The 15,102-nt window shown below is 42.2% G+C and overlaps 1 protein-coding gene across 1 annotated transcript; it reads left to right on the plus strand.

Annotated features, from left to right (window-relative positions):
• The first annotated feature begins 1,555 nt into the window (after positions 1-1,555).
• LOC110463043 lies at positions 1,556-3,637 on the plus strand. Its single transcript, XM_021517383.1, has 3 exons — positions 1,556-1,586; positions 1,957-3,314; positions 3,404-3,637. The coding sequence occupies exons 1-3, from the start codon at positions 1,556-1,558 to the stop codon at positions 3,635-3,637; spliced, it is 1,623 nt and encodes a 540-aa protein (XP_021373058.1).
• Positions 3,638-15,102: the final 11,465 nt, after the last annotated feature.

The following is a 15,102-nucleotide window of genomic DNA, read 5'->3' on the forward strand; positions in this document are numbered from 1 at the left end:
TACCTCCAGTCAAAATTGCGAAATTTAGAATCTACGATATGAAGAAATCGCACAGAAAGTAGGCGAATGTCTTGTTCAAGACGCGGCATTTTCATACCTATTAAAATTCATAGTGACCACACTACAAGTATCCGGGTTTTAAATAATCACCCAATGACAAAAGTCATGAAAGACTTTGTATGATTTCAGATAAATCGTTAAAACAATGGTAAATTTTGAAGAAGGGATCAGTTTCGTTCCTATGGTCATTGTTCGAGACGTCTAATGGAGAGTCTTCTGTCCGTCATTCTGGATGTTTGGGGGACCATTGAGCCGTGTTAGTTACATACATGTACATTCCCAGCTCGCTACAGATCGAATGGCTGCGTGACACACGCTCTCTACGCTTTAATCGCATTACCGACACCAGTACCCGGTTAATTATTTTTAATAACAAAGGTCGGTCAATATTCCAATTCCCATTCAGATGAGTCACAATCTGTTAGTTTTGGTAATTTGATGTTGAAGGTTTTATAGATATTTGACAGGTCAACTTTTTGAGGGTGGATCACACAAACCACACGTTTTGAATTGAAGAGTTGTGTTGATGATGTCACGATGATGTCACGAAAATGTAAACTCTTCGGCATTGGTGAATTATTTAAATAATGTAAGACTTAATAAAAATAATAATGGAAACACCTTTGGCACCGGTTCCGTGTACATTGTATAGGTCGCCAGGTAAGATACAGTGAATTCAGATGCTACCGGTTACACAGTACAGCGCGAGCTAAGCGAATTGACTTTGTGTAACGACTTTTTTGTTTATATTTATTATTCATTGATATAAGAAACAATAAGAACCGACAAGGATTTATAACGGAGGATAAGATAACATCTGTACTAGATTGGACGGTATCACGGCCTGGGGGTCCTTTGTCCCCCCATCTGTTGACGTAACACTCCACCGTATTGTTACCGCCACAATAAAACAGTATTATAAACTTATACAATACTTCAGTGTTTTCTGTGGGCTTGGGAAGTTTACTATCAAATAAGTCAAAGTTTATCTACAGTTGATATCTATCCCGTGGTTTCATTTTCTCTGAAACCTCTGCGCTGCAATACGTCAGGATTCTAGCAAATCCTATAATGAATTCACACTCTGAAACAATCGTAAAGGAGCCAGAATGCTTCAGAAAGTCCAATAGATAAACAGCATATATACAGGGACGACTATACACAGGCGGACTTGTCCACCGCGCAACGGATTAGTTTCTTTTTTAAATAATTAAAGTACCTGCACTAAATATTTCAATCTCGCGTTAAATCTCTAACAAATCACTCGCGCTATACGGTAGTAAGCACGAGGCTTTCTACAATTACAAATGATTGAAATTCCTGAAACTTTCCATTGATCTGGTGAGGATAGGAATGAAGAGAGAGCTTTGTTCCCTTTCAGAATTCGTCGGGTCGTTAGTCGTCTTTTTGTGGGCGACCGAGCGACAAACAGGCGTTTAATGGTTGCATTGTTTCCGTTTCACGTCTGAATACAACAGCAGCTCTGTGCGGAACTATGACTTCACATATCACTGATGGCTTTGCTGGTCAGTCATGCCTCGAGTAAGTCATGCAGACGAACGAAGGGAAGCAACTCGTACTAAACTATCGAAGTTTACAGTATTTTTAGGATGATTTACTTCAATATCCTTGGACTGGACATTTTAGAAATGGTTTGCATTAGACAAAAGATGGGATAATGAAGTTAAAATGGAGCTTTTGCACATTCACGTTTATGAAAAAATTGAAAATCATTCTTTTTACACGTACTTAATTATACGATGTCTAAATAATGAAAACACTATTATGAAGGAGAAAGGTCAATGAAACAAAGGTTGACTAGAGAGATAAATATAAATGTTTGGTGGGACATTTATAATTTTCCAAATTTATTAAATTGATTTTCACAAAATACAGAAAACAACAGTGATACATGGCCTTTATTTGACATAGAACTTACAGCAAGGAGCTGGCGGGTACCAACGCCATACACACTCCCCAACCTCATACTTCAGGTATCATCGCCATACACACTCCCCAACCTCATACTTCAGGTATCATCGCCATACACACTCCCCAACATCATACTTCAGGTATCAACGCCATACACACTCCCCAACCTCATACTTCAGGTATCAACGCCATACACACTCCCCAACCTCATACTTCAGGTATCAACGCCATACACACTCCCCAACCTCATACTTCAGGTACCAACGCCATACACACTCCCCTACCTTAAACTTCAGGTACCAACGCCATACACACTCCCCAACCTCCTCATACTTCAGGTATCATCGCCATACACACTCCCCAACATCATACTTCAGGTATCAACGCCATACACACTCCCCAACCTCATACTTCAGGTATCAACGCCATACACACTCCCCAACCTCATACTTCAGGTATCATCGCCATACACACTCCCCAACCTCATACTTCAGGTATCATCGCCATACACACTCCCCAACATCATACTTCAGGTATCAACGCCATACACACTCCCCAACCTCATACTTCAGGTATCAACGCCATACACACTCCCCAACCTCATACTTCAGGTATCATCGCCATACACACTCCCCAACATCATACTTCAGGTATCAACGCCATACACACTCCCCAACCTCATACTTCAGGTATCAACGCCATACACACTCCCCAACCTCATACTTCAGGTATCATCGCCATACACACTCCCCAACATCATACTTCAGGTATCAACGCCATACACACTCCCCAACCTCATACTTCAGGTATCAACGCCATACACACTCCCCAACCTCATACTTCAGGTACCAACGCCATACACACTCCCCTACCTTAAACTTCAGGTACCAACGCCATACACACTCCCCAACCTCCTCATACTTCAGGTATCATCGCCATACACACTCCCCAACATCATACTTCAGGTATCAACGCCATACACACTCCCCAACCTCATACTTCAGGTATCAACGCCATACACACTCCCCAACCTCATACTTCAGGTACCAACGCCATACACACTCCCCTACCTTAAACTTCAGGTACCAACGCCATACACACTCCCCAACCTCCTCATACTTCAGGTATCATCGCCATACACACTCCCCAACATCATACTTCAGGTATCAACGCCATACACACTCCCCAACCTCATACTTCAGGTATCAACGCCATACACACTCCCCAACCTCATACTTCAGGTACCAACGCCATACACACTCCCCTACCTTAAACTTCAGGTACCAACGCCATACACACTCCCCAACCTCCTCATACTTCAGGTAAACTTCAGGTACCAACGCCATACACACTCCCCAACCGCATACTTCAGGTACCAACAACATACACACTCCCCAGCCTCATACTTCAGGTATCATCGCCATACACACTCCCCAACCTCATACTTAAGGTACCAACACCATACACACTCCCCAACCTCATACTTCAGGTACCAACGCCATACACACTCCCCAACCTCATACTTCAGGTACCAACGCCATACACACTCCCCAACCTTAAACTTCAGGTACCAACGCCATACACACTCCCCAACCTCATACTTCAGGTACCAACACAATACACACTCCCCAACCTCATACTTTAGGTACCAACGCCATACACACTCCCCAACCTCATACTTCAGGTATCAACGCCATACACACTCCCCAACCTCATACCTCTGGTACCAACGCAATACACACTCCCCAACCTCATCCTTCAGGTTTCAACGCCATACAAATTCCCCAACCTCATTCTTAAGGTATAAACGCCATTCACACTCCCCAACCTTATACTTCAGGTACAATGCCATACACACTCCCCAACCTCATATTTCAGGTACCAACGCCATACACACTCCCCAACCTCCTCATACTTCAGGTACCAACGCCATACACACTCCCCAACTTCTTACTTCAGAGGTTTTAATCCCTGATCATAATAATTCTTCTGGCGGTGTGCGGCCACCTCTTATTTTTTGTGAAACAAATTCGAACGAATCATGCATACAATCCTTTAACCATTTCACATATTGGTTTGGGCATACTGGATCCCCACTACGGATAATCCCATTATTATGTATATGGGACAAGTTGTCTCCCTTCCTAACATCACTAAGTTGGGGCTACAGCCCGTACTGGGTTGTGCCGTTGTCCTGTACGCCATAAGAACGTAGGGAAGGTGCTCATCCCAGTCGTCATACTGATGATTTACAAATGTAGACAGCATTTGGATCAGAGTCCGGTTAAACCGTTCCACCAACCCGTCAGACTGGTGTCTGTATGGGGCTGTACGGGTTTTTCACAATACCAAGCCTCTTGCTAGGGGCTGAAAACAACTCCCCCTCAGATTCCTCTCCATTATCGCTTTCTTCCATTAGGAACTCGCTAAGTCCAGTGTTGTCTCATGTGTGTCGCTTTCTGCCATTCGACCCTGCCAGTACCCACTCGCTAAGTCCAGTGTCGTCTCATGTGTGTCGCTTTCTGCCATTCGACCCTGCCAGTACCCAACCGGTAAGTCCAATGCTGTCTCATGTTCGTCGCTTTCTGCCATTCGACACTGCCAGTACCCAACCGCTAAGTCCAATGCTGTCTCATGTTTGTCGCTTTCTGCCATTCGACACTGCCAGTACCCAACCGCTAAGTCCAATGATGTCTCATGTTTGTCGCTTTCTGCCATTCGACACTGCCAGTAGCCACTTGCTAAGCCCAATGCTGTCTCGTGTTTGTCGCTTTCTGCCATTCGACACTGCCAGTACCCAACCGCTAAGTCCAATGCTGTCTCATGATTGTCGCTTTCTGCCATTCGACACTGCCAGTACCCACCCGGTAAGTCCAATGATGTCTCATGTTTGTAGCTTTCTGCCATTCGACACTGCCAGTAGCCACTTGCTAAGCCCAACGCTGTCTCGTGTTTGTCGCTTTCTGCCATTCGACACTCCCAGTACCCACTCGATAAGTCGAATGCTGTCTCATGTTTGCGCTTTCCCCCATTCGACACTGCCAGTACCCACTCGCTAAGCCCAATGCTGTCTCATGTTTGTCGCTTTCCGCCATTTGACACTGCCAGTACACACTCGCTAAGTCCAATGCTGTCTCATGTTTGCGCTTTCCGCCATTCGACACTGCCAGTACCCACTCGCTAAGTCCAATGTTGATAACCTCTCGGCCCCTGAGAGAGCATCATCAATCCTAGGGAGTGGGTATGCATCTTTTTTGATGACTGCATTTAACTTTCTATAATCGATACAGAACCGAACACTGCCATCTCTCTTGGTGACCAGCATTACAGGTGCAGCCTGAGGTCTAATACTTGGTTCTAACACACCTTGTTTAAGCATGGCGCCAAATTCCCTTTCTATCACCTCTTTCTGTGAGGGCGATACCCTCCGGGTGGCATTTTAATAGGAGCAGCATTCTGCGTATCTATAGTGTTCTGTAACATCTGTCTAACTTTCCATCAGGTCCTGCAAATATATCCTGATATTCTAACAACAGATCGCCCAACTTCCCGTTTTCTTTATCAAGAACCTGTACTAGATACGGAGGGAATTTTGAAGTAGGTGTTTTCTGCCTTATGTCCACCTCATGAACATTCTTTATAGATTGTACTTCGCCAATGCAGGTTTTACCTTGGATTTTTATATCTGATTGGGTAAGATTTAGAACAGATAATGTGAATTTCTTTCCTTTCTGAGGAGAGATACATTGATAGTGTCTTGGCTAACAGTAAACCCTTATTGTTCAACAACTGAGCTGGTTCAACTTAACCCAGATCACCCTCTACATCCATGTACCCAGATCACCCTCTATATCCATGTACCCAGATCACCCTCTTTATCCATGTACCCAGACAAATAGCATTCTTTGGGATAGAAATGGTTTCAGACATTCTAATGCGTGCACATTGTGGACCAACGTTTGACCCTGCACTCAACTGCACTAAACTTAAGGTATACTTACCAAAATGTAATTCCCTTTCATGCCTAGTAAGGAAATCAATACCAAGTATCCCTTGAATACCTTCAAGTTTGGTCACTATGGTAATCTGTGTGAACTTCATGCTACCAATCTTAAACTTTAACTATGCCTTCCCAAAACCCCGAAGGTTATTAACCGAGGCTGTTGCTAATTGTATGTTAGAACTCAACAAGAATGGTTTTATATCTCCCAACATTCTCTGATACATTACAAAACCTGCTATGGTGTCAGAGGAGCTCGAGTCTGTTAGACATTTACTCTTAGTATTACCTATACCGCCATAGACTCGGCTAAACCATATTCAGTACAACTGTAGGCCCTACTTTCTAATTAATCTCTTCATATTCAGGGCCTGACACTCTGGGCCTGAGTTCAGCCCGATCTAATTTCCCTGGTTCGGATTCCTTGCATTGTTTAACACAGATGACCCATTTCCTCACATCAATAACACTTTTTCTGGTCAAGTGGCATTTTGTTAAAGTTTTTATTGTGACTTCTGGGACGGGACCACAGTTTCTGATTAAGCTGCTCTAATTGTTCCAATACAAGAGTTCCTAACTATTTATCAATAGTGTTACTAGCTGGTTTCACGCTATAACTTGTCATAGCATTCAGCTAGGCAGGGGCCTCAGGGTTCAATTCCTGTGGTTTCTGTCCCTGTTTGATATGGGATATGGTAGTGCTATGTAAACTACCCATGTGTTCCCTTCCAATACCAGGTTCTACATGACAGACTGCTTTACATGTGTTCCCTCCCAATACCAGGGTCTACATGACAGACTGCTTTACATGTGTTCCCTCCCAATACCAGGTTCTACATGACAGACAGCTTTACATGTGTTCCCTTCCAATACCAAGTTCGACATGACAGACTGCTTTACATGTGTTCCCGTCCAATACCAGGTTCCACATGACAGACTGCTTTACATGTGTTCCCTCCCAATACCAGGTTCTACATGATAGACTGCTTTACATGTGTTCCCTCCCAATACCAGGTTCTACATGATAGACTGCTTTACATGTGTTCCCTCCCAATACCAGGGTCTACATGACAGACTGCTTTACATGTGTTCCCTCCCAATACCAGGTTCTACATGACAGACAGCTTTACATGTGTTCCCTCCCAATACCAGGTTCTACGTGACAGACAGCTTTACATGTGTTCCCTCCCAATACCAGGTTCTACATGACAGACAGCTTTACATGTGTTCCCTCCCAATACCAGGTTCTACATGACAGACAGCTTTACATGTGTTCCCTCCCAATACCAGGTTCTACATGACAGACAGCTTTACATGTGTTCCCTCCCAATACCAGGTTCTACATGACAGACAGCTTTACATGTGTTCCCTTCCAATACCAAGTTCGACATGACAGACTGCTTTACATGTGTTCCCTCCCAATACCAGGTTCTACGTGACAGACAGCTTTACATGTGTTCCCTCCCAATACCAGGTTCTACATGACAGACAGCTTTACATGTGTTCCCTCCCAATACCAGGTTCTACGTGACAGACAGCTTTACATGTGTTCCCTCCCAATACCAGGTTCGACATGACAGACTGCTTTACATGTGTCAAAGTTTGAAACAACTGTGTTTTGAATGTCCAACATTTTTGGCATATGCGTGCTAGTTCTAAATTCTTCTGTCTTAACAACAAATGCTGTGTCCTGCGCCCATGTGTCAGTGTTTACAAACAGTTGATATATGCCGTATCGATCGGGGCCAGCGAGGTCACCTCGTGCGAGTAGTCATCGCCCACGGCACGTGCATCGCGTGAGTCACTGTCGTCAAATAATATGAGGTAAGAACATCTACCTGTATAACCTATAAAAGGATTTGTAGAGTGCAGCTGAGGTGTGGGAAGATGTTGTGACCCAGCAGTAGTAGTCTCGTTCAACCAGACTCTTGATTGTTGTCTGCGCAATATACGCCGAACACATGGGGTAGATAAGTGCTCGTTACAGTCGAAACTGTGCACGTAGATGTCGGGGCCCCATGTCGGAATAGGTAGCCTCGGTCCTACAGACATACCAGGACTAACAGATTACCTGCACGGCACCATTTTGTAATAAGACTGTACTCTAAATGTTATGTGTCTAGTCAACCCAGGTTCGAATTGAGTTAGTTCGCCCGAGGTTCCGTCAAGTTTAAATGAATGAAATAAACTACTAAACAAAAGACATACAGTACAGAGTAGATACTTGTATTGCACCCGCAGATGCTGCTTGAATAATACAAAACATAGGTCCTACCGCTGGCTGAGTTACCGTATCCTAACCCTACATAACTCTGAAGTATCCGTACTTTGCCAAAGACCTGTGGCCACTTGTATAAAACATCTCAAAGTTGAGGTAAATTTCAAGCAATGTATTGTCTATGGGAAATTTTAGGCTTGAGGAAATCTCAAGAGTTGAGATGTTTTATACAAGTGGGGCCTGGTCCCCTTACCCCACAGACAGAAGAGGTAGAGAGAGAAGTGATCCTACCAGCAGGTCAGTGCTATCATAGACTGCTGAAACATCCTAAATCCCCGACTGTTTTACCCAAAGTTACAATAGAAATCTGATAGCCAATCCAAAACCGTGTTACGTAACGGCGGAAGTAAATTTACTAAACGAAAGGAAGTTACTCAAATCAGATACCCGTATGACAGTCTCAACCAATACAATTGTTGAACAACTTTCATTATTACCCAATAGTCTATATAAATTATAATTAGTGATTTTTGACTGTTTCTGGCCTTTTGTCCAATTTCGGCTGTAGGGGTGAAACAGTCAAAACTGTTTTCCCGGTCAGAGCGAACTGTTACACGGCGCGAATTCGATGCGCAGAAGGGTTAGACTACCACCATTAGTATCATTATGTGGTCATATCTGGGGTTAGACTACCACCATTGGTATTAGTATGTGGTCATATCTGGGTTTCGCCTACCTCCATTAGTATTAGTATGTGGTCATATCTAGGGTTAAACTACCACCATTAGCATTAGTATGTGGTCATATCTGGGGTGAGCCTACCACCATTAGTATTAGTATGTGGACATATCTAGGGTTAAACTACCACCATCAGTATTAGTATGTGGTCATATCTGGAGTTAGACTACCACCATTAGTATTAGGGTGTGGTCATATCTGGGGTTAGACTATCACCATTAGTATTATTATGTGGTCATATCTGGGGTTAGACTACCCCCATTAGTATCATTATGTGGTCATTTCTGGGGTTAGACTACCACCATTAGTATCAGTATGTGGTCATATCTGGGGTTAGGCTACCACCATTAGTATTAGTATGTGGGCATATCTGGGGTTAGACTACCACCAATAGAATTAGTATGTGGTCATATCTGGGGTTAAACTACCACCATTAGTATTAGTATGTGGGCATATCTGGGGTTAGACTACCACCATTGGTATTAGTATGTGGTCATATCTGGGGATAGACTACCACCATTAGTATTAGTATGTGGTCATATCTAGGGTTAAACTACCACCATTAGTATTAGTATGTGGTCATATCTGGGGTTAGACTGCCACCATTAGTATTAGTATGTGGTCATATTTGGGGTTAGACTACCACCATTAGTATTGGTATGTGGTCATGTATTGGGGTAGACTACCACCATTAGTATTAGTATGTGGTCATATCTGGGGTTAAACTACCACCATTAGTATCATTATGTGGTCATTTCTGGGGTTAGACTACCACCATTAGTATTAGTATGTCGTCATATCTGGGGTTAGACTACCACCATTAGGATTAGTATGTGGTCATATCTTGGGTTAGACTACCACCATTAGTATTAGTATGGGGTCATATCTGGGGTTAGACTACCACCATTAGTATTAGTGTGTGGTCATATCTGGGGTTAGACTACCACCACTAGTATTAGTATGTGGTCATATCTGGGGTTAGACTGCCACCATTAGTATTAGTATGTGGTCATATCTGTGGTTAGACTACCACCATTAGTATTAGTATGTCGTCATATCTGGGGTTAGACTACCACCATTAGTATCATTATGTGGTCATATCTGGGGTTATACTACCACATAACCATTAGTATTATTATGTGGCCACAATTCAAAATATCTGACTGTCCATACGTTTAACCGATGTGGGTTTTATGCCCCACGTAGTGTCATTCGTGCTTTATCAACAAATTCGTTACACGTTTCCTCTGATATATAGGGACTGAGGTTTGAGCCCATGGGGACTTAGTTCTTGGTTATATCATATCGTACGAGATCCCCAACACATAACAATATCCATGTATACAACTGTCGTAGTGGCTTAGAATAAGAACCTAAGATTCGGTAGATGTAAATGTTGCAGTTGACATCGAGTCGGTAACTAGACCGACATCGGATATTGTGTTTATTTGTGGTGAGCACTCTCGTTATATGTGTCGACAAATATTAGAGGTAATTCAACACTAACCGGATTTTCAATGACAAACATCGTTTTAAGCTAACTAAATAAATTCAACCTCCAATTGCTTAACTTATAGGGAAGGTTTGAATCGCTATGTTTACCATCGCCTCCCTGTGCTAACGTATCGACAGTCGATACACAGCCAAGTGGTGTTTGTGTTGAGATTAGAAATGACACCTTTTCAGTGGAGAGTGTGTCGAGTGGTCAGCTTCTTTTTGACCAGAAGTCTGACCGTTAATTGGACACTCCGTCAGGACACATCTTGACAGCTTCGTGTATGTATTGGAAGAAAACAAACTCCTACTTGACCCCCAGTAGGAGAAAGCAGATACACAACTGTTAATGTGACGTCACATTATTTTCAAACTGTTAACGGCATGCATTTCAAATAGGGTTCAAAACTGAACGCTCCGTAAACCCGGTTACACAGGATTACTGCACGACCGATATTACTGGACAGTGACCGGGCCGGAGTGCTCTCAGTGTATATTATACTGAACAAAAAAAGAAACGTACAAAGTTCCCCCCTGCAGTACACCTTACCTGTAAGGAAATAATTGAATATTTGGTCAGGTATTACATCAAGAACGATCTCCCTTCTCAACAATCTACCCTAAAATCAGCCAAGCGTGACGATGTCATTGTGTGACCTTGTGAGCTTCTTTGGTCCAAATCACGCGACGTGATCAAGCCAAGCCGGAGTTTTTCAAACAAATAATCGCAACGGATACTCTAAGTTCAACCACATTAATTTTCCACGTTGGCATTTTGATTTCGCCATTGACTGAGATGCCACGCTTAACGCAAATTCAAAGGGGTAGAGCAATTGCGATGTTGATGGATGGCCATAGCCAAACTGCTGTCGCAAGGCAGTTTGGTGTTGGCCCGTTTATAATTAACCATCTCTGTACATGATTCCGTACTACTGGGTTAGTTTCCGATCGTCCCAGGAGCGGTCGTCCGCGTATAACGACCGCACGACAAGACAGGGCGATTCGATTGTCGCACTTGCGCAACAGATTCAAGACTGCTGTAGAGACTGCGTCGCATACCTTAGGTATTCATGGCAGACTCATTAGGCCCCAAACTGCCAGGAAACGCTTGCAATTGCGTGCCGAGAGAATCATTGCGCGCCGACCTTATGTCGGGCCACCTCTGACACCACGGAGGCGGCAAGTGCGTCTTGACTGGATGCGCAGACATGGCCCGAATATGTTTGGGATGCGTCGATGGAGGCGTGTGATGTTCACCGACGAGTCTAGATTCTGTCTGTGTCGCTCAGACGGAAGAAAAAGGGTATAGCGCAGACGCGGTGAGCGTTTCGCCGACGCATGCGTGGTTAAACGCGATAGATTCGGTGGGGCTTCTGTAATGATTTGGGGAGGCATCTCCCATGGAGTAAAATCCCCCTTAGTGTTCCTGGATCAAAACCTCAATGCCGTTCGATACAGAGACCAGATCCTCCAATCACATGTCCTTCCACTTCTCAGACGTCATAACCTAATTTTCCAGCAAGACAATGCCCGACCGCATGTTGCCCCAGAGTCTGTCGTGATTTTCTCATGGCAAACAACGTTCAGCCTCTGGAATGGCCCCCCATATAGCCCCGACATGTCTCCCATTGAGCATCTGTGGGATGAGCTGGACAGGCGTATTAGGAAACTTCAAAACCCCCCAACTAACCGCGCCCAGTTGATCGCAGCAATAACACAAGAATGGAACAACATTCCCTTAAGGCGAATAAATGTTCTCATGCATTTAATGCATAGGAGAATCCGTGCAGGGATTCGTGCAAAAGGTGCCTACACCAGGTACTGAAGTGTCATTTTGTTTTTCGCGGGTATCCCACTTTGAGTAACTACTGATGACACGAGTGACGTCACACAGACTTTTCTTCTACAGTATTGTAAAGAGTAGACTTGTCCCTTCATATTGATATAAAATTTTGTACAAATTTCCCAAAATATCATTTACTATTGATTGCATGATTTAATTGTGCGTTTCTTTTTTTGTTCAGTATTTTACTGATATTTATTTCTTTATTTTGGGGAAGGTTACCGATATAATAAATACGTCACAATTCCAATATGTAACGCATACTTTTCGTCTGTTTAATATTCGTCGCAGTATTACCAATTCAGAGTAAAAGTTATTTTCATCGTCTTGAAGAGAAGGTAAAGTATAAGTCGGTTCTATTGATACAAGTCACAGAAGTTATACGGACTGTAGGCTGATTTCTACTTTCCGTTTCACAGTTGAGACCTATTGCCCATACCAGAGGATAACCATTATTCATTTTTCTTGAATACTTTGAGACTCGGACATTACAGAAACAATTAGACACGCTTTGCATGATGATGGAGAGGCATTTTTTATGAGTACGTAAAATAAAACAAAAATGTCTGAAAAACATAATCAAACTGTTCTTGATCATAGCTAAACCCGATGCATGGGACACTTACGTAGCATTAACGTAGGACATATTATATGAAAATGTCATGTTTTTGATAATCATTTAAAAGTTGCTTCATTTAGAAAATGTGATTCAAAAATATTTCATTTTTAAAATACAACTCAAATCTAACACAATCCTTCCTCTTTACTACTTTCTGCTGTGTGTCGTTTTCCTTTTGATCCAGGCATTACAATAATTTTTTTTTTGATAATTGGATAATTAAAAAAACCCACTTAAGTATGGAAGATTCATTTGGGCTGTCTATATTTACAGGTGTAATGGTGACTTCAGATCTGGCAACGTAAATTTCGAGGGTCTACCAGTGGGTTAGCCTGCGTTCTTACGCTATGGTAACAGTAGGGGTATTGTACACAGGTAAACTTCTGTTTCTCCCCAGGCGTCCGTCTTGATGGTGACACCACTGATAGGAAAGTATGGTAAATACATCTGGTTTTCAAGATTCTTCTGGATTCCATCAGGAAAAAACAAAATAACTTTGGACTACGTTCGCAAAAACAAAAAGAAGGCGATGCTTTTGATACAAAACACTAACTTATCTACAATTTTCTCATCCTTAGTGGTATTGGCTTGGTAGCTCTTATAAATATTGCTGAAACCCAAGACCTTGCTATCTGATTGGAATTAGAATTGAGAGTGTAGCTACCAGTGTTGTCGGGTTATTATTGTTGGAAGTATAACAAGGTAAGTAGCTATCAGTGTTGTGGGGTTATTATTGTGGGTTATATAACAAGGTAAGTAGCTATCAGTGTTGTCGGGTTTATATTGTGGGTTATATAACAAGGTAAGTAGCTACCAGTGTTGTGGGGTTATTATTGTGGGTTATATTACAATGTTAGTTGCTACCAGTGTTGTCGGGTTATTATTGTTGGAAGTATAACAAGGTAAGTAGCTATCAGTGTTGTAAAGTTAATATTGTGGGTTATATAACAAGGTAAGTAGCTATCAGTGTTGTAAAGTTATTATTGTGGGTTATATAACAAGGTTGGTAGCTACCAGTGTTGTTGGGTTATAACAGGTTAAAAGGAAATTGAGAAAACGATTAGCTTCAAGCGGTTGGGCCAGTCCCTACCAGCGAGGGCTTTTCGAAGTCCCATCTCAAAGGTACATTTACNAAAAAAATGTATTTTTAAATAAAACATGTAATTTAATGTGATACTCAGCCGGATACGGCTTACGAGACACTAATTAATTATTTGCATTGTAGTAAAATACTAGACGCACAAAGAACTGCGTCGTCTGTACATGTTATACAAATCATTTGCTAGTGGTATTTGTAGTTCCTCAGAAGACATTAAGTACTTGAATTTGTCTGCATCACTAAGATTAGTGAAATCGGTACATATGTTTTTTACCACATCAAATAGAGTTGATCTAATATCATTATACACAGTACATTTCATTAAAAAGTGGAATTCATCTTCTATACAGTTATTTACATTTGTACACAATTTACATATGCGTTCTTGAAGAGGAATCACCGGTTTGGCGAATCTACCAGTTTCAACTGCTAGGGGTAGCGAGCCGCATCTAAAATTAAATAGCACCCTTCGTTTGCTTTTCTGGCGAACCAGTTTGACAAATGAGCTAGGTCTTAGCTCTGATTTAAACGTTCTGTAGGTTCTTAATTTATTACCATTTGCATTTCAGCTATCATTCCACACCGATTTGTACCATTCGTCAGCATCTAGAGTGTTTAACTTTTTTTCACTTTTCCAATCCAGTGTTTGACAGAAAAATTTGAGTTAAAGATGTCATTTAAATTCTTATCATTAATCGCTTTTAAAATTCTAGAGTCCCAAGATCTTTTCAGGCCTACTGACCATGTACGTACCTTTTTCATGAGTCTGTTATCATCACAAGATTTTATTCTTAAAAATAAACGTATTGTTTCTAAAAACTGATTTACGTTACAAGAGTGCCATCGTCCGCCTCGTAGTGCCAAGTTACTTGCTCGACGAGAGGCACCTAAAAAATATCTGCAGGCTTTGTTCATTACGACAGAGACTTCTTTGTATTTATTCACGCCCCATATACCACATCCATAAAAAGTACAGGTTCAATTAAAGTTTTATATAATTTGCTGAAGACTTCATAAGACATTTCACCAGCATGTGAATATTTCACATATAATGCTGTAAGTGCTCTACTAGCTGATTTACATAGTTCTTTAACAGCGT

The sequence above is a fragment of the Mizuhopecten yessoensis genome, unplaced genomic scaffold (assembly GCF_002113885.1).
Source record: "Mizuhopecten yessoensis strain PY_sf001 unplaced genomic scaffold, ASM211388v2 scaffold1481, whole genome shotgun sequence".
NCBI classification, from domain to species: domain Eukaryota; kingdom Metazoa; phylum Mollusca; class Bivalvia; order Pectinida; family Pectinidae; genus Mizuhopecten; species Mizuhopecten yessoensis.